We start from the raw sequence: 20,518 nt of genomic DNA, 5'->3' as shown, positions 1-20,518 counted from the left end.
TCCTGTGCTAGCTGTTTCATGACTTTGGGTATTTAGTGCTCAAAGAGATAAATCAGAAAAACAAGACACAGAAGAATATAAAAGATTATTTTTTCTGTTCCCTTATAGCAAAAACCTAAATCAAAAACAAGTTAGGAAACTTAGTCCTGTGTTTAAGAGAATAAAAAATTCTCTTAAATAATGTAATTTTTAAAGGAAATATTGGCCCTGAGCTAACATGTGTTGCCAATCTTTTTTCTTCTTCTTCTTCTCCCCAAAGCCCCCCAGTACATAGTTGTATATTCTAGCTGCAGGTCCTTCTTGATCTGCTCTGTGGGACGCCACCTCAGCATGGCTTGATGAGCAGTGCTAGGTCTGTGCCCAGGATCTGAACCAGCGAAACTCTGGGCCACCGAAGCGGAACGTGTGAACTTAACCACTTGGCCATGAGGCCGGCCCCTTAAATAATGTAATTTTAACATTAACCATCTCACATTGGAAAAGGGATATGTATATACACACACACACACCCATATATATATATATTTTTTTTTTTTAACCAAATTCTTGGTAGTAGATTCAATGTTTGCTTGCAAATGGTATTTACTTAGTGAAAATTTTTCACTTGGATTGTGGGGAAAGAAATTACTGTTTTCTTTAACTTCGTCTACTTTGTGACATGGAGGCATTATACTGTAATTTTTCCCTCCTGATGCTGTCTGCTAGCCCTCGGACAAATGATGCATTATTGTGGTGGAGTGCATGTTAAAAGCTGAGTGTCTTTCCTTCTCATCTCTGCCTTAGCATTTTAGGAAAATCCCTCTTAACTATCTTACTTTCCTTATCAGTCTCATTTGCCAAAGATTTTTTTTCCTGTTTTATCAGAGACAGCGGTAGTATCAGCTATTTTTTCCTCTCGAGTGGCTGAGCTTGAATCTAAGTTGAACTTGTTAATAAAGATTTCCAAGATGCTGTAATAACAGAAGGAGCTTTTGACTTACTATTGTAAGTGGAAACCTTGTTTTTGCCCATGACAGATTCAGATCCAGCCTCCAAGTTTTCACTTATCAATGATGATGAAAAACTAATATGTATCTCATATTTACTTATATTTATAGACTTACAAATCCTGTTCTCATGCGTTTATTAGATCCTTGTGACATCTCTGTGAGGTAGGCCCAGCAGATGATGTCATCTTGGCTAAGTAAATGGAGAGACCAAGGACCACTTGGTTCGTAGGTAATGGAGTTCAGCCCCAGGCCTCCATCTCTCTTAACACTGTCTCCCTTTCCTAAGTGCTGGGGTGCTTTTGAGGTAATTGTTCAAACTCTGTCTCTTCTAAGATGCTACTCTTGGCTGGCAGTTGGCCAAAACCATAACCTATCATATCAAGTTTTTTTGTTTTGTTTTGTTCTTTTGAGGAAGATTAGTCCTGAGCTAACATCTACCGCCAGTCCTCCTCTATTTTATATGTGGGGTGCCTGCCACAGCATGGCTTGATAAGCGGTGCATAGGTTCACACTTGGGATCTGAACCTGTGAACCCCAGGCTGCCAAAGTGGAGCATGCGAACTTAACCGTATGCCACCAGGCTGGCTCCATATTAAGTTGTTTTTAAAAGTACTGATAGATGAATACAATAATTAGTTCCGAGTTTTATTGCCTGACCTTCAATTATTCTTGTAGCCACTTCAGAAAGTCCCTTTGTGTTTGTAACATTAAAACTAAGGTGAGGAGTATGTCTGTGGCTCTTTGGGGAATAAAACTGGTTCATTTACTGCGACAGTGACAATGTCATCAAATAAATATTAATGTAGATTAATTCCCTCCTGATAGTTAATTCATTTCCTTTTTTGCTTCTTTCTTCTTTTTTTTCTGTCTCTAAAGTGGGAAAATAAACACCTACATCATAGAAGATTATAAATAATACATAAGGAATTTAGCAAAACTCTTAACACAAAATAGGGATCCAATAATATTATTTTCCTTCTGCCTTGGATATAAATCTGACAAGAAGTAAATTCCGTGTGGGTAAACCTTTGAAGCCTGTAGCAGGTTGGACTCTCCAGAAGGCAGTCTCTGAGATGGAGATTAGCTAGATGTTTATCAGGGAGTGCTCTTGGGGTTCACACCTGTGGAAGGGAGAGGAAGGAAGCAGGACTGGGTGGAGGGAGAAGTTGACCGCGATGCTGACCCACTGACAGCCTTTGTCGCTTGGGGTGGATTGGCCCTTCAGAGTTGTACTGAGTTGTAGTGTGAGGGCCTGGCCCTCATACTCCCACCTAGTCAGTCCTTGGAGGCAAGCGGTCCTGGGAAGAGGCCATGACCTTGGGCAAAGCAGCTCTCTTCAGCAGAGACAACCCCAGGCCTCCCTGCCCTGGTGCTCTCAGCAACTGGGAGAATTTCAGCCATTTCTGGAGAAGGACCTTGGTGTTGCATCACAGTACTACCACCATTCTTTACATTCACGTGCACTGGTTCAAGCAGGATGAAGTTCTGCTGTCCTTGGTAAAATTATCCTCATAACAGTCAAGTGCAGCAATACATTTTCAAGTGGTACTTGTAAAATGTCCGAAACGAATACATTTTATTCCATACGCTTCTGATTTTTCATAGTCGCTTAGGCCAGAGGGAGTCATGTGACATGTCTCAAGGCCTGACCATGGTACCTGTGGCTTATGATGGAGTCCTATTTGTAAGTGTGTATACATCTGTGCTTCACAGCTGTGCCTGCCAGGAGTGTGAGGCCTGTGGGCACAGTCCATTACCAGAACGGAGGCAGATCCCAAACACATGGCAAGTCTGAGGACGAAAAGACAGAGCGCGGCATTTCTTTAATTTTCCTGATGTGTTCATTTTCCGCATCAAATCAATGTTCAGGAGCTACCACCCTGTCTCCCCCTCCCACATTTCCTTTGAGTTTTTTTCTTTTTCATTCTTTCTGGACCACTTGCTCCCATAGTCCTGCTGTCATACTTACTGATATTCAGCTGGGAGTCCCTTCAGGTTAGGAATGACCACTTTGCTCTTAACTCCGTCTTGTGGAAGGGAAAGACATCTTGTGGATATGGGAGAAAGACAGTTCTGTCCTACACGAGTGATAATACCAGTAGAAATCTCCATTGACTTCTAGTGTGTCTTCCCTCAAGCCCTACCCCAGACACCTGTAAAAAGGGAAGCATCTGTTTTTAGACACTTAACTTGGTTTTCTCCACCATATTTTCTTTCTTTAGGAGGATTGTGTCCATGTGCAGAAGAGATGACCCCTTGTTCTCTTCTTCCACGTTTCACCATTTCACAAAATAAAGTCCCTGAAATGAATTTAGTTCTCCTTCTCTTTTCTCTGTTTCCTCCAGCTCTTATCCAAGTTCCTCAGAAATTCTATTTCTTTCTCCTCTTTTCCTTTTGTGGGTCCCCCCAACCGTGATACTCATAAAAACGGATAAACCTACGTGGATACATCAATGACAACCCAGAGCCAAATGTGCCATGTGACATGAATGTGGACGTAGGAAAGAACTAATTCAAGTGTTCTCTGAGAAACGGAGTTCCTTTAGAATGTTCGCGAGGTCAATACCTGTGTCTTGACTGTTTTCTAACTGTCGCTCCTCTGCTTCAAGCACCAGCATTCAAGATTTTACAACTACTCACATAAAAATGTTTGTTTAGGGGCCGGCCTGGTGGCACAGCGGTTAAGTTTGCACGTTATGCTTCGGCAGCCTGGGGTTCGCCGGTTGGGTTCCCAGGTGCAGACATGGCACCACTTGGTAAGCCATGCTGTGGTAGACATCCCACATATAAAGTAGAGGAGGATGGGCATGGATGTTAGCTCAGGGCCGGTCTTCCTCAGCAGAAAAAGGATTGGCAGCAGATGTTAGCTCAGGGCTAATCTTCCTCAAAAAGAAAAAAAAAAAGTTTGTTTAGGGGCTAGCCCTGTGGCCAAGTGGTTAAGTTCGCTCACTCCGCCTTGGTGGCCCGGGATTTCACCGGTTCGTATCCTGGGCGCAGACACGGCACAACCAGAGGTACTCACAACTAGAATATATAACTATGTACTGGGGTGCTTTGGGGAGGAGAAGAAGGAGAAAAGAAGAAATGTTTGTTTAACTTCTGGTGCCTTTTTGTTGTGAAAAATAGTGGTTTCCTTTTTGTATTAAATAGGATTCTGTGGGATAATCTCAGAACTTGAGAACAGTAGCTCTGTGTTCTGTGTTGCAAATAGGCAGCTCACAGGTGACCTTTCAGACCACAACCTGTTCATGAGCTGCAGATCCTTTTAACAAAAAGATGAAACCAAAAGTCCGACTTTGACAGATGGATTTCCTTCCTTTGTGTCACAAAGGGCAAAGCGTTTTCTTTTTTTTATACATTATATCCCATTCATCTTCGATTGTCAGCCCATAAAGGGCAAGGGCGGCATTTGCCAGGCTTGAATTGAATTGTGGCGAGTAGAATCATCGTAAATGTTACTTTGACAATGATGATGAAGAATATGTTATTGTCTGCCATGTAGAGCTACGTGATTGGCTTTTAATAGTTTTTTATAATTTGTTTCTATTTTTGCTTTTAAAAGTCAAAGAACTCTGTGACTGAGTTTCTTTGTAGTAAGTTTAAAAGTTTCAAAATTGGAATTTGTTCTTTGCATGAGCAAACGGTATCATTGAAGCTAAGAAATGAGTTCCTACTTCACAGGAGAATTTTGCTTTCTTTTTACCTTTTTCATAGAAAATACTTATGAGTTGTATATGAGGATGTTTCTCACAGCTATTCAATTTTTAATAAACTGTCAATAAGTACTAAACTAATATTATATGAAGGAATAACGCTATAAGTGATACTAGGCCACTGTTTATAAAATGATTTTCCAGATACATATGCTATAAATTTAGCACTTCAAGCTTACGTATGTATTTTTTAAAGGACTTAAACATAAACTAGGTTTATATACATGTTTGTTAATCAGAATAAATTTTTACATGGTAGCAAATGGGCAGAGGTGAACATAATACCATGCAGTTGTTTTTGTGTGCTATTTAAAATTGTGCTCTCCAGGTTCTTATGACAGAAATAATAGTTTTGGGCCTTTATATTTCCAGCTCTATAAAGGGTTCATTCTCTGTGATCTTTTCTGTAGCTACTAAAGTTGCTCAATTCATAAGAAAACAAACAGGGAAAGGAAATCAAGGGATCAAGACAGCGTGTGGTCATGTTCAAAACCCCAATGTTACTGGAGGAAAAATGCCCCTGGGAAGTGTACACTGAGAAGACTTTTGTGTAGAGACATAGCTACTTTACAATAACTGAGGACAAAATGAATTTTCACCTCTAGACTTATTTCATGCAAAAATGCTTGGAAGAACTTAAAGGGATTTAGTTAAAAAGTATCCAAAATGGAATCTAAAAATAACATATACTTTAAGTGCATTTGATGGAAGTGCAAATTGAGGTTTCACGAATGCCTGTGTTATCTTTGAATCTTTGCTTTCCTAAACCAGTTTTCCTTTTTTTTTTTGTCGTTCAAAAAAAGTTTATTTTTTTATTGGATATTCATAAAACCAGAAAGATGGTTGTTCCCATTTGAACACAGCAATACTGATTTGACTCCTAAGTTGACTCACTATTTATTTATTTATTTTTAAATTTTATTTTAAAAGTCATTTATTTTTATTTTTATTTTTTTATTGCAGTAACATTGAATCATAACATTATTTAACTTTCAGGTGTACATTGTAATATATTTCAAACTCTGTGTAGATTACATCATGTTCACCACCCAAAGACTAAGTACAATCCATCATCACACATTTGTGCCTAATCACCCCTTTTGCCCTCCTCCCTCCCCCCTTCCCCTCTGGTAACCACTTAAACCAGTTCTCCTTTGTTTATGATACATTACATGCTACTAGTAATAAAATAAGCAAATCATGTTTTCAAATCTTTCTCTCTTTTGCCTAGAACTGCCTTCCCCCTTTCAACTTTCTCTTTCATAAGCCTTTTGTGAGTTTACTACACTGCAAGGTGGAGTTATTTGTATAACTCAAAGATTGAAAATGGCTTGCCATTTTAGAGGGTAAAGATCAAAGTGATGCCTTGAACTATGTCCTGAAAATGTGTTACTCTCCAATATGATCCACAGTTTAACACTTGTAGCTGTTTTTGGTTGTGAGAGGTGTCCCTGCATTCTCTGAACTCATTAAAACCTGGGTGCTATTTTTCAGTGGCTTCATTCCTTCATTCTATGTGTTTATTCATTCTCCATTCATGCAGTCAGAAACTCTTATGCTGGGTCTTGAAGATGGATTAGAAACAGTTCATGTTCTTAAGTAGAAAGACAAAGATAAATAAAGTGCTGTGATATTATGTGATACCTTATTGTATTTAAGGTGTGGTTAGAGTGTCCTTGGGGCACAGATGAGAGAGTGATTGATTTCATTTGAGTCCAAGGATGAGGAAAGGGACGGGGAAGCATCAGGAAATTGAAAGAGCTAACCTTGCAGCTAGACCTTAAACTAAGGCTCCTTTGCCTTTCCTAGTGTAGAAGGGGAGGGGAAAGTAACTCCCCAAAAGGGAGTAATATGTATAAAGGCACTGAGGCCTGTATGAAAGAGCTTGATGAGAATTTGGGATGGCTGAATATAGGGCAGTGTGTGGAGAAGTAGGGAGGATGTAAGCAGGAGAAGTGGCAGGAGAGCAGTGGGAAACGACCTTGTATGAGATGCTGAGAGCATCCTTTATCCTCCCTTCTGCTTTATCAAGATGGCTGTCTCAGGTGGGGACAGATGTCCATTCTTTCAGAACTCAGGCAGTGACTAAAACCAAAGTCAGGCTGGTTTGGGGATAGAGTTCTTCAGTATGTATTATGCTGTGTCAGTGCTGAGCTGAAAGGCCTCCTCCAGACTTGCAGAATTTTAGGCTGGCAGGGCCCCTTTCCGTTCACCTCATCTAACTCCTTTGTTTTATAGAGGAGGCATCTGAAGCCCAGTGAGGTTGAAGAACTTATTAGTTTCCCTTTAAGAGTTAAATATTATACAGCTGAAGAGTGACATCAGAATTCACCCACATAGACTTCTTGGGTAAGGAATGAGATGATACACAGTTATGACCCAGACAAACTGTCAGCCCAGTTTTAAACAGCTCCTATGAAAGAATAAATTTTCACAGGTAATGTAGTTTGTTTCTTAGAATTTTGAGTGCCCTCTTAAAATAGTATTGCCAATAATAAAGGAACCTGACTGCTTAAGACCAGAACGTTTAGCAGTAATGGCCATGCCATCATTCTTTCCCTCATTGATTATTTACTGAGCTCAAATTGTGTGCCAGGCTCTGTACTGAATCAGATGTACAATTGGAAGCTAAAACCAACCCAGTCCTTCCATCCATGGAACTTATGGTCTATTGCAGGAGACATCATTCCAAAACTTGCACAAATAAGTGATGTGGTTGAGTGGTATATGGTGCTATGAGTGCATATAGTTGGATTGAGGGGATGTATATCAATGAAGGCTTCCCTGAGAAGACACCACTGAATCTATGTATGAAGGATGAATACAGCTTAACTTGGAAAGGAGGGAGAGGAAGAGTATTCTTTTAAGGGGTCAATCACATGCAAAGTCCTGTGTGGGAGGGAATATAGTGAGGAGGGTATTGACAGAGCGTCATTGTGACTGGAGTACAGAAAGTCAGGGTAGAGAGGGCAGGGCCTTATAGGCTGTGGTAGTGATTTTTATATTGTTCTCAGAGCTTCGATATATTTAGGAGGATGCTTACATCATCAAATGTGGATTTTGAAGAAATCTCTTTAACTGTTGTGTGAGAAATGGATTGGAGAAGAACCTGACTATATGGGTGCAGACCTATGAAGAGACTGCTAGAGAAGGCTGGGCAAGAGGTGATAGGAAGGCTGGGGTAGTGGTGGGAGTGGAGATGTTGAGGAAAGGATGATTTGGGGAGATACTTGAGAGCTAAGGTCATTGTGATGTTGTGATGGGTTGGATATGTGGATGAGGGGGCATCTGGATGACCCTTGGGTTTCTTGCGTGTATAGCTGATGGACGGTGCTAGCATTCAACGGAACTGGGAACAATGGAAGAGGATCTGATTTGGAGACACCCGAGGACTGTATGAGCTAAACGGCATCATGAAATAAGAGGAAAACAATTAACCTCATTAAGCTGTTGTCTTTTACTGCATGATATATTTTATTACCTTTTCCTTTACTAGGAAAGAAATTGAACCTAATAAAAGAAATATAAAAAAATTTCCTGATGCCACATACAAAAAAAGAACCTGCTTAATCACAAACATGGCAAAATCAAAGGTAACTGGTGGCATCGTGGACAGTGTGTTGAGGAAGGACAGCCATGGAAACAGGGAGACCTCCCAGAAGGCTTTGCAGTGGACCTGTTGAGAGATGCAGAGAAATCAACCTAGGAATAGCAGGATAAACTAGGACTAACAGCAGAAGACTGACATTGTAGAACAGGTGGTTGGGAGAGAGAAAATTGTTTAGATTGGGTTAGGGGCTGAGGGGAGGTAATGAGTTCAGTTGGAGGCATGCTAAGTTTTAGGTGCTTGGACATCTAAATAGAGATAGACAAGTTGTAAGTTTGTGTCAGATGCTCAGAGCACAGATCAAGACTGGAGAAAGACTTGGCAAGTCACATATCAACAGGGGATTCTGGAAGTTTTAGAACTCTCTCCAACTGTATATGGGAGAATGTGAATGGATAGAAGAGAAAAAGTGTGGTTCAAACCATTGAGGTATTTATTAAGTAACTAGAATATACCAGACAGTGTGGTAAATTATTTCTGATGGATGCCTTATTTAATCCTCCACTACCTTTTGCAATTCCTTTATTGTTACCCCCATTTGCCTGATGAGGTCATGGAGATTCTGAGAGGTTGGCATCTTGACCAGTCATACAGCTAATAAGTAGTAAGATCTGAGTTCAAACCCGTGTCTCATCATATCAAATTTGATGTTATTTTCCTATAGCCTGGTCTTTACACTTCAGCATCTTGAGAGTAGCCCCTGTATGACACTAATATTTATAAGAACAGCTAAGAAAAGATGGTCTGCAGAAGAAGGCTGGAGGGTGAGAGAAACAGTAAAAGATTCAAGAGAGGATAGACTCCTGAAAGGTGATATGAATGTAGTCACAGTGAGGGGACTAGTGACTTTATGAGAGCATTTTCAGGACACGGTGAGGGCTGTATTGTGGGCTGAGGCATGAAGGGAGGGTGAAGAAATGAAATCCGTGAATGGGACTGCTGTGTTCAAGGTCATGAGCGGTAGGAGAGAGCAACCAGCGGTGGGGAAGGTATTCATGGCAGCCTTGGGAAGTAGAAGATTTCTGAGTGGTAAGAGCTGTGTGTAGAGCTGTGTTAGGGAGTCCATGCACTTAGACCACTAAGAGCAACGTCAGTAGAGCAGTGTCGAACCACTAGGGTTCTGAGAGGTTAAGGTAACTTCATGAGTTTAGAAAGGCCATTCTGGGTGCAAGCTTGTTTTGAAGTCTTTTAAATTGTAATCAATCTACTGTGTTCAGTTGTTGACCCCTTGTACAAAGAGGTCTCTGAAAGTCATTTGATGTAATCTGTCAAGATATACAGACCCTTGATTATTTTTCCACTGAACATCTTCTAGCACATCAGTATGAGGCCATATGGTATTTATGATTATAGTTAGCAAATGACATCACGAATTAGTGCTTGTCTAAAATGTTCTAACTTGGTTACAATGTCGTTATTTTCATCCAACTCATGTAGTTCGGGTTATGTCTTCTGTCCTGTGTTTTGATTTCTACTGTTAATTTTGTTTTGTGATCGTAAAAGGGCTTTAGACTTCTCTAAAAGCCCATTACTTATTGGCATGTTTTGATTTTTGACAGATTCATGTGTTCCTTCAGGCTTTTAAAATACATTCACAACAGTGGCAATGATTTATTTTGGGGATTGGGGTTGTATCTAAATCTCACTATCTGGAACAGAATTATAAAATTCACTTCCAAAATTTTGATCTTTTAAAAATCGTGCAGTCAAAGCATTTACTCTCATTTTCTTTTGATGTGAATTGCAAGTTGATTTCAGCATACATTGTGTTGAACAGGAGATGTCTATTGTCTTTTCGCGTGCTGAGGTTCATTTTCTTTATTTCTCCATTGTTGTCTCCTTTATGACTCAAGCATTACCATCTCTGGGAGCATCACTGTGCTTCATTCTTTCTCTAATCCCTTGAGTCATCTGAGGATGACTAATCTATGTACACTTTCTCTCTGGTATTACATCCTAGTCCTGCCCAGCCCTGGGAAATGTTTCAGAAACCAGTCAATCTATAAGCAGCAGGTAGGGCTTAGCGTTGACAGCCCCCCTCCCCCCTCAATCCAACAATTCCAATTGGCGTGAGAGCTAAGGCCCATGGGAATGGTCATGGGGGCTGTGTGTTTAATCCTACGGGAGGGGTGCAGTCATTACTAAATAAAATGTTACCATGGATTAAAAATAGAACACGTATTTGTTGAGTAACTACTGTGTGCTAGGCACCAGGATGGAGCATGAATTTAGCAGTGAGCAAGAGGGACACAGCTCCTTACGGAGCTCTGCAGGCAATATTTTTGTTTATATATGTTACTGGGTGATATTCTTGATATTGTGTACTATTTTAGTAGTAAATTCCACGTCTTCGAAATTCATATTTATAATACTTATTCAACCAAGAAGTTGGCAAAGTAATGTAAGCTTAGAGATTGACTCTCTTCAAAAATATATAAAGTTAAACCAGCTATCAAAGTGTACTTTTTATTCACATTCACATTTCCTAGTCGATAACATTTAATAGTAAGCAATATAACCAGCTGTAACTGATGTGGTTATCTTCATATATTCTATATCATTTTCTACAGTTATTGCCAGTTTTCGAGGAACCGTCCCATATGGGCTGTCATTGGAAATTGGAGATACAGTTCAGATCCTGGAGAAATGTGATGGTAAGTGGGCTAGTGGTGACTGTTTGAGGTTGTGTGGACGACCTCCTCACCATAGGACAGTTCATGGAGTTTATAAACTTCTGTCCATACCTCTATTAATCTCTGGAATTTTTCCAGTAGTCACAGGGAATGTTTTTGACAAAACTTGTTTCTTGCATATTCACTATTTGGCTTACAGGAAAGCATCATTTGGTATTGTTAAGCTGATGGTATTTTTTCCTAATATCATTTCCTTATTTTCACTAGATGCCAACACAAAAAGCAATGAGACTGCTGTGTTTGTGGGAGTTCATGACTCGGTGCCAAACTAGAAGGACTTTCTTAGAATCTCAATGATCTGTTAGGTCCCCCAGGACAAGAAGAAACAGGTCCAGAGCAGAAAGGGCTTACTCAAGGTTGAGTAGCCAGATGCCTCAGGAAGGGCTCCTGGCCAGGCCTTTCCCCCTCTCATTCTCCTAAATTTGGACTAAAATTATTCATTGCATTTGAAATGTTAGTGGAATATATTATATGAACTTGTATGATTATTATTAATTTATGTAGCAGGTAACTCATTAAATCGAAATAGCTAATATGTTCTCATGTTTCCATTCCTGTTCCACAAAACATCCTTAAACTCTAGTCCTTAAAAAGATCCCAGTTGAAATGACTACTCTTTATTTCTCATTAACCAAATGACCATATTTTAAAGCCCTATCAGTATGTCTATAATATTTATATTTACTACTAAAATGTTGCCTGGTTAGGAACTTATAATATGGTAACATTCTATCAAATCAAGCTTCATTATTAAATTATGTTACCTCAAAAAGAACTGTTACATTAGGTAGAGCCTGCCATTAAATGGTGACAATATAGGGCCTGGCCGGTGGCGCAGCGGTTAAGTTCGCACGTTCCGCTTCTCGGCAGCCCGGGGTTTGCGGTTTCGGATCCCGGGTGCGGACATGGCGCTGCTTGGCACGCCATGCTGTGGTAGGAGTCCCACATATAAAGTAGAGAAAGATGGGCATGATGTTAGCTCAGGGCCAGGCTTCCTCAGCAAAAAAAGAGGAGGACTGGCCGTAGTTAGCTCAGGGTTAATCTTCCTCAAAAAAAAAAAAAAATGGTGATAATATGTGGACATTTGTTCTATCCAATGGAATTGATATATTTAAAAATATAATAAGGTTTTCTCTGTCATTGCTAGATGTATTTTTGTCTGTTTCTACTTTGTATGCAGATAAATATAAAATCTGTTTTGAATTGGTGCATGAAAATGGGCTCCATGGCTTATGGGAACTATAAAAACCTTTCTGTATGGTGTAGTTAGACAGAAACCTCTCTGTGACATTTCTGCAATTCTCAAAAAGTTTTGGTTTCTGTTGGAATACTTAATTAAGAATGGATATATTTCTCAGATATGTCTTTAAGGGATCTAATAAACTCTGAAATAGAGAGATTCTGATTCTCAATTCATTTTGCTTTCTTCTGGTTTTAAAACTGTTAGGCACAATATTTTACAATCTATTCTTTTAAGAAAACTTTATGAGGAACAAAACTAGTTAAATACAAAGCTCAAATATTTCTTTTTAAAAATTCTATTAAAAAATCCAATTTGACAGAACATTTGTTACATGATAAAATAATTTCTTACCAATAAGCAAAATGGTTTCTATACTTGAAGAAACTCTAAGTTGAAAATAATACAGTTATAAGGGAGTTGTATATTAACCATATAAGTTCATATATATACTCTGTACTTGTTTTAAACCAAAACAAGTATGTTCCCCCTTAAGGATAGTACTTTAAAATTGATTGAGGGGTGCTTGGGGTTACGTAATAGGCATTCTACAGAATAAAAATTATGGTGAGCTCAGTTAGTAGGAGATTGTGTCGATGAGAGAGTACCCATTAATTCTCTTAGTGGATGAGACCTGGTTTCACTCTTCTTATGTTATCAGGCTGATCCTAACCCAAGATGGTGGGCTGAAGGATGTGAGAATTCACTGCGTGACTGCTGGCTGAGCACCATTCTGTGGAAATAGAGTCTGGGCTTTATAGTCAGGCAAAGAGAATTTGAGAGTATATTAAATCTTGTGTAGCTTCTTGAATTTCCCTGAAATGTTGTGTAGCCTTTTATAAAATGGAGAGAGGGGCCAGCCCGGTGGCACAGCAGTTAAGTTCACACATTCTGGTTTGGCGTCCTGATTGGCAGATGTTAGCTCAGGGCTGATCTTCCTCAAAAAAAATAAAATAAAATAAAATGGAGAGAAACTGTACTCAGAGAGGTCGATTAACTTGCCCAAGATTAAATACCTAATTAGTCACAAAGCCAGAATTTAAGCCCAATGCTCTGATTCTAAAGACTTTACTTCAATTTTGCATGTTTCTTTCTTTTTTTTTTTTTGTGAAGGAAGATTAGCCCTGAGCTAACGTCCACAGCCAGTCCTCCTCTTTTTGCTGAGGAAGATTGGCCCTGAGCTAACATCTGTGCCCATCTTCCTCTATTTTATATGTAGGATGCCTGCCACAGCATGGCTTGATAAGTGGTGTGTAAGTCTGCACCTCGGGTCCTAACCTCCAACTCCGGGGCCACCAAAGCTGAGCGCACGAACTTAACTACTATGCCACCAGGCTGGCCCCACGTGTTTCTATTCTTTAAACATTTTTATTAATAGAATATTTAAACTATTAGTCCATTGAGCTTCAGTCTGGCGTAATCCCAGCCCCCACTGTGTTTATACCTAGAATATTTACATACAGGGTAAAATTTCATCAGCAAAGTTTAGATTCATTTGTAGTCATTTCTTTTCTTTAAAATGTTGTTATGTTTTATTAAAATATGATCATGATTATTTCTTCACAGGCTGGTACAGAGGATTTGCCTTAAAAAACCCAAATATCAAGGTAAAAATTATTACTTCTAACCGTAATTATGGGATTTCTTTTTGTAAAAGATAGTTATTTTACTTTATTTCATTACACAATTAAAATTACAGTTGGGACCCTTAGTTGAAATGCTAAATGGCAATACAGATTTTCATAATTCCTTTGATCTTGGATTATAGTTAAGACATGCTACTCAAATGATAATCGTATGTAGCTCTTGAAATTTGTACTGAGAAGACCTTAATAAGCTCATTATATATAAACAAAATCTTTTTGAAGTGTTAGTTTCGCAGAGAGCGAAATTAAAATTCAGGCAGGAGAAATATATATTCCAAAAGAAATATTGAATAGAAGTATTTAATCTTTATGCTTTCTGTGGTATCATTTATAAGATAGTGGTGTGGAGAAATGAGTGTATTTTAGGGTATATTGAGAGTACCTTTGGGTTTGAGGAGCTGAAATGTGAGAAAACCATATTACAGAGAGTCCCTCTTTCTTACCATTCCAGACAGAAACTAAGACTCATTATCCTTTATATAATTTATATAAATCCTCAGGAATTATAGTGGGAAGAAATATGATTTTTCTTTTACCTTTCGTGTGTATGGTTTATGATTTTGATGCTAATCCTTGCTAATATCTATGTTTTTCTACTTTATTCTAATCTTCCCACCTTTCTCCCATGCTTCCCACATTCTCTAATATTTTCTTATATGTCATGTTCATTTTTTGGTTTAATTCTGGCTTTATTAGAATTGTAGATAAGACACTGTATCATTATTCATTCTCAAAATATAAGTAATCTAATCTCTTTTGCCTGCCTTTCTGTTTAACTATACCTTTTTCTGGATCATCCAACTGTATTTAATTACTTTATTTCATTTATTTTAGGTCATTCTAAAAGAGAGCCTGAGGGACAAAAGAGTATACAAATTTAATTTTTTTAAATACTTTAGCCCTCATTTAAAGTTATTTTTGAACATCTGCAAGGCACATGCAAATATAGCTTCAGTATTTAATTATTCATTTACCCATGTTTGAGAAAAAAATCTATTATGGTTTCTGTTACTTGTCTCATTGTTCTAACAAACCTCAAGTTCTGACTTTTCCTTTTGATTATAATTACTCTATTTGTTATTCCTATCATATTGAGGTAAATTTAAGTTCTGAAGAAAATAAAGTTTTTTTTTAACCTATATAATTATTTACTATTGTTGAATATGCAGAATTTGCTTATTAAATTTTATGTTATCCTTGGATCCACAATGGTGATAATGTATTCAAATGACATTTGTTTTCCTAAATATTTAATTGAATTTGTCATTTGATACTACATGAAAAATCATTCAGAGGATGTTATCATTTAATGGATAATAAAATTGATGCTCATTTTTTTTTTATGTTGTTTCTTTCAATTTCTCATTTAGAACAAAGGAACAATTTCCTTGCCCTGTCTTTTCCCTACAATAAAGAGCTTTAAGCCAGCATGGCTTCTTTTGTTTAATTTTTGTTCCATCAGAATGGCAGCCTGGTGATTAATTGCTGCTCTGTTTTCACCAGAGATCTTCCGTAACACATAATATACATGTTATCTCCAAATTCGCAATGGTATTTTTTTTGTGTGTGTGTGTTTTTAAATAGACACATGAGTATTTTGGAGAGAAGAAAAAGAATAACCAAAACGAACAAAAAACCTTCTTTCAGACCAATGCAATATTTTTAAAAGATTCTTATTCAGCATGCTTTTTATACAGAATTCTTGAAAAATTTTTTAATTTTCTGTTTTATAAAGAATATATTTTTTGAGACTTAATTTTTATATTTATTTTAGAGTATCTCAATTTGTAAACAAATGAATAGTAGAAAATAAAAGGAATGGATCTAAGCTATAATAGATTTTAGCCTATAGATGTGATAGAGATGTTTTTCCCTATTCTTGGTATTTTTTTAGTGTATGGCTGTATTTTATCCATATGATTTGTGAAACTAACCCTCCCTTAACAGACAGCTAGCACTGTAACCTTCACGTTTTTTCTCTTCTAGGGTATATTTCCTTCCAGCTATGTTCACTTGAAAAATGCCTGTGTAAAGAACAAAGGGTAAGAAATGAGTTTTATTAATAGTTGGAGGATTTTCACAGAACCATTGCTTATTTTGAAACCTGAAGGCTTAGTAATTATCTTGAAAAATGAACTATAGATGATCATGCCATTGTCTATGTTGTTTAATAAAGATGGATTACACTAAGGCGGTTGTTAGAGAAGATTAAACACACTACATCTGTGTGTGCTGAACAACCGTAGGATCCAGGGCCCTGGAGGTCTCTCACTGTCCACAAATCATGGAATCAGCCTAAACCTATGCAGAAGGAGTTGGTTCTTTTTGGTTTCCTGCTATGTAGGGAATCATGGCAGTCAGACCCATTGACTGCTGAGTCATGTCTCAAACCCCAGGAATTTCCTAGATTCACCACTGATTATAAGCAGCCATATCTGACTGTCTTTTCCTAATTGGGGATAATACCTTATCCCCATATCCTTGTGTGACCACTTCACAAAGCCTCTATTCTACTTCAGGGAACAGCATTTCTATGATATATTTTTTTTGATTGAGTCCATTGGTTACTAGGACTTCTCATATATTTAAAAAGTTTTTCCAGTCTATTTCCAAAAGGACTTGAAGCAGCTATCAGGATAACAGATCATTCAAATAAAATACTACAGGATAAAACAGTGGAACTTGCTTATTAAGTGGTTAATCTGAGCAGATCATTCATTATAAGTGGGACATGGATTTGGACCCCAACATTTGCCGCCAATGCCACAAGGCATATGTGTTGGATCCTTGAATAATTTTCATTTTATGACAAAAGAAAGAATACAGATTCAGCCAGAGAAATAACATTTTTCCTCAAATAGCAAAACATAGCAATTTATTTGAATTAGTAAAGCACATTTTAAAGCATAGTAAATGATGTCTTCAAACTTCATTTTCACCAAAAAAGTTCCAAGGATGTTATTCAAATGGATGATTCTTATATCCACCCTCTGTAAAGGTAGGATATTAAATCTGAGTTCAATGAAATAACTTCTGCAGATGGCTGAGAGTCTCTGGTATAAATACCCTGTTCCCTATGTGGATTAAAACTTAAAGAGTGTAGGAGATCCTTACACTGTATATCTTATGTATGTCAGCTACTTTAAGCAATATTATTCTTTTGGTAGTAGTAGTGGTAATTATTTAAAACACTAGATTAAAATCATCGTAATTCCAATACTAATAGTTACCTCCACCGCTACTCTTTTAATAAAGTCTGTCCTTCAGAAGTGTTGTGCAGCTGTAATCCACCAGAAGTGAGTCCAGCAGAGTTATCAGTCCTTTTGGAATTTTCCCACCAGGCTGGGTTTGACACTATCCAGCCCCGCTCGACTAAACCAGAGAACACTCCAGAAAACACTTTAGCCATAGGCTTACTCTTTGTTCAGACCTTTCTGCCCTGGTGATCTGGGCTAGGCAATGTGGAAAGTCAAGGTCTCTACCCTGGCCCTTGAAGTGTCCACCTGGGCAGATCCATGCAGCCAGTCCTCTTTTCTGCCTTTGCCCCAAGCCCGAACCTACTCTTTCAACTCTCCGGAGCCAAGGGCTCCCCAGCCCCATCTTACACTCCGACCTGTCGGGGAAGAGAAAAGAGAGAATGCTAGCAAAGATGGTATAAGACATCACTCCACCCAGTGAAAGCAGGTTGGGGTGGGACATAATTTTAATTAAAATAAGTACTTTTATATATTTGTTTATTTATTTATTTAATTGTCCTAGTAAGTAGCCAGTTGTGGGTAAAGTTGTCTCAGAATTTGGTTGTGTAAGTTTAAGACTTGGTTATGGGTTCTCCACTAGACACAGGGCATGATGAGCATTAAATAGCAGGAGAACTTTGGGGTAGAACTAAAATTTATTTTGTAAAAATATGTCATTGGAATTGGTTGAGACCCTAGATTCTGGGACTATTAACTGGAAGAAAAACTTTAGCCTGAAAACGTTTGAGAACACGTAGTACCAGGTGATTGCTTTCCCAGAGAGGAAGCTCTTTGGGATTTTGATGTTACCTGTCTTATTTTAAGGGGATTAACAGCCTGTTGGCCCACCAGCATGAAATAGCTGCAAAGGACTCATAAAATAACTGAACAAAATATAATTTCAGGGACAACTGCTTATGACTATTTGAACATTGATTTTGGTATAATTAGGAAGAAACAGCTGCCTCATCTAAAATGGCAATTTTGTGCATCTTGAAAATTTACATTTTGGTTGAACAAAACCCAAATCAACTTCCTGCAGACTGAATTGCCTTTATGTTCTTTCCTGGCTCTTCGGAGCAATGTAGGACTGATGGGGGTCCTTAAATTAAATTATGGTTTGCGAACAGTGAGGCCACTTCTGTATTGTTTAATTCCTGCTGAGGTCATGTCATTTTTTAAATGTTAAATACGTTGTCGAGTTTTCCTGGAAATTCATTGTTCCCTCCTTAACCTTGCATCCGATCATTTTATAATCTCTATCTCAAAATATTCATCATTGAAATTGCAATAGCTGTTTCAAAAGCAAAATAAACGTACTACCATTTGAAAGTGTCGTATGTGGACTTGATGAAAGGTTCCATGTATGTCACAGTTCATATATTACTGTTTACTTTTATTTCTAGTTTTAAATCCCAGTTTTACATTTGCAGCTGTGTTTAAGCTCTACAAAGAAGGAAAATATTCACAGGGCAAGTATTTTAGTAGCAGTATGAAATGAGGAGGTGAGACTCTGTTGGTGAAGGAATCAAGGCAAGAATTTTATACTTGCTGTCATGAAGACTTTGCAAAAGATGGTTATACAAACTTTGGACATAACATGAAATAGGAACTGCACAACAGTTATTAGCCTCATGCTGAGAAGTCATTTCCCCTGGATCATCTAGACAACCATGTTCGATATCTAATATGCTGTTACGTTCTACATATTAGATATTGTCCTTGAAAAAAATATACTCAAATGAAGAAAATAACCCCTGTTGATATAGTCAGTAGCATTCTTTTGAGAAGTTGTAGGAATGCTCACCACTTAACCTACAACTAAACTGAAAGAACTTGAAAAAAGAAATTAGAGATGAAGAAAAAGGTTATTGTGTGTCAAAGATAGGATACAGGGGACAAATGAAATTTTTTGGGTTTTTTTTTTCCCTTTCATCTCCTTATGTATCTTCTCAACATCAGGACCACTGTGCATACCCTACTAGATGTTGGTCTGAATATTTTCCAAGTATAGTTTCTGACTTGTACAGAAGAAATAGGAAGAATATATTCCCCTAATCATAGAGAGGAGCACTTTGCAATGGATATTCAAATATTTGTGATGTCACAAACTCTTAATAAATTCTAAAATTCGTGATAACATTAGTAATAGTACTAATCATTTTTCATGGTCCTGTTTGCAAGTAATAAAAATGGAGTGTTAATGAGATCAAGGAGTGTTTAATCAGTACCGTGTGTCTAGTTAATCAGTACCGTGTTATCTAGTTATTTAAGTTAGTTCGGGTGCTTGCAGCATACTATCCTGATCATTGAACAAGTCCGTCACTCCCTTTGAGTTCTGTGGTCATCGTGCTTGGAAAGCAAAAGCCATCTCACAGTTTGTGTAAGCCTGGTGACCTCATGTTACACATGGGGCTTTCGGGCTCAGGGAGATTAAATGAGTTTCTGTTTAGTGGTCAAACTGTGGCTGGAGCAGAAATTCTGATGTTGTTGCTTCTCCACCGCATTGCTCCAACTTGATCCGGATGAAGTGACTGGTCATTTTGATATTGTACCACCATAACCCACAGAGCATTCCTGATACAAGTTCATAATCAGATGCTGGTTACTTCCTGCAGAACCAAAAATAACGAGGCAGCTTTTTTTCCTGGTTTATCTTTTAGAGTATTTAAAAGAAAATTGTCTGTGATATTTGATGTTTATTTTGTTTTTCTTTTTTAATTTTACAGACAGTTTGAAATGGTTATTCCCACTGAAGATTCTGTTATCACAGAAATGACATCAACATTAAGAGACTGGGGAACCATGTGGAAACAACTCTATGTGGTAAGTAACTTTTTAAGGGCATAATTTTTCAGGTAGTGAATTGTTTTAAGAAATAACTGAGGGGCTGGCCCTGTGGCCAAATGGTTAAGTTTGTGCACTCCGCTTCGGCAGCCCAGCGTTTCGCTGGTTCGGATCCTGGGCGTGGACATGGCACCACTTGTCAGGCCATGCTGAGGTGGTGTCCCACATAGCACAACCAGAAGGACCTACAACTAGAATATACAACTGTGCACTGGGGGGATTTGAGGAGAAAAAGCAGAAAAAAAAAAAGAAAGAAAGAACTGAACCAGAGTAGGCATCAACTATTCTGAGTACCCGGTAAGTCATTAGTACTCCTCCGGGAATTGGAGATACAGAGCATAAACAGACAGTCTTGTTGTAATCTTATGTCCACCAAGCATGGGTTTTATAAGTTCTTTTTCAAGCTGCAGGAATGTAAAAGATACATTTCTGGCATCTAATCAAATAGGATGGTTTACATGGAACTAGTGTTAGGCTTTCTGAATATTTTTAGTTTTCAGGGAGAAATAAACTTATTTTCAATACAATATTCTAATTCTCTGTAAAT

The 20,518-nt window shown here is 38.0% G+C and overlaps 1 protein-coding gene across 6 annotated transcripts in view; it reads left to right on the top strand.

Annotated features, from left to right (window-relative positions):
• DOCK4 (dedicator of cytokinesis 4) overlaps positions 1-20,518 on the top strand; it is a 429,709-nt gene that overhangs the window by 165,987 nt on the left and 243,204 nt on the right. For all 6 annotated transcript variants that reach the window (XR_011503969.1, XM_070512024.1, XM_044764600.2 and 3 more), the window contains exons 2-5: positions 10,880-10,963; positions 13,809-13,849; positions 15,875-15,930; positions 19,854-19,950. Coding sequence is in view for 5 of the 6 variants with exons in the window: in XM_070512024.1 (XP_070368125.1) it covers positions 10,880-10,963; positions 13,809-13,849; positions 15,875-15,930; positions 19,854-19,950 (278 nt within the window). In the remaining variant the exon portion in view is untranslated. The remainder of the gene's footprint in view (positions 1-10,879; positions 10,964-13,808; positions 13,850-15,874; positions 15,931-19,853; positions 19,951-20,518) is intronic.

This window comes from Equus asinus, chromosome 1 (assembly GCF_041296235.1).
Source record: "Equus asinus isolate D_3611 breed Donkey chromosome 1, EquAss-T2T_v2, whole genome shotgun sequence".
Taxonomy (NCBI): domain Eukaryota; kingdom Metazoa; phylum Chordata; class Mammalia; order Perissodactyla; family Equidae; genus Equus; species Equus asinus.
The sequence above is the reverse complement of the archived record's forward strand: the minus strand, read 5'-3'. Positions and strand labels throughout refer to the sequence as shown.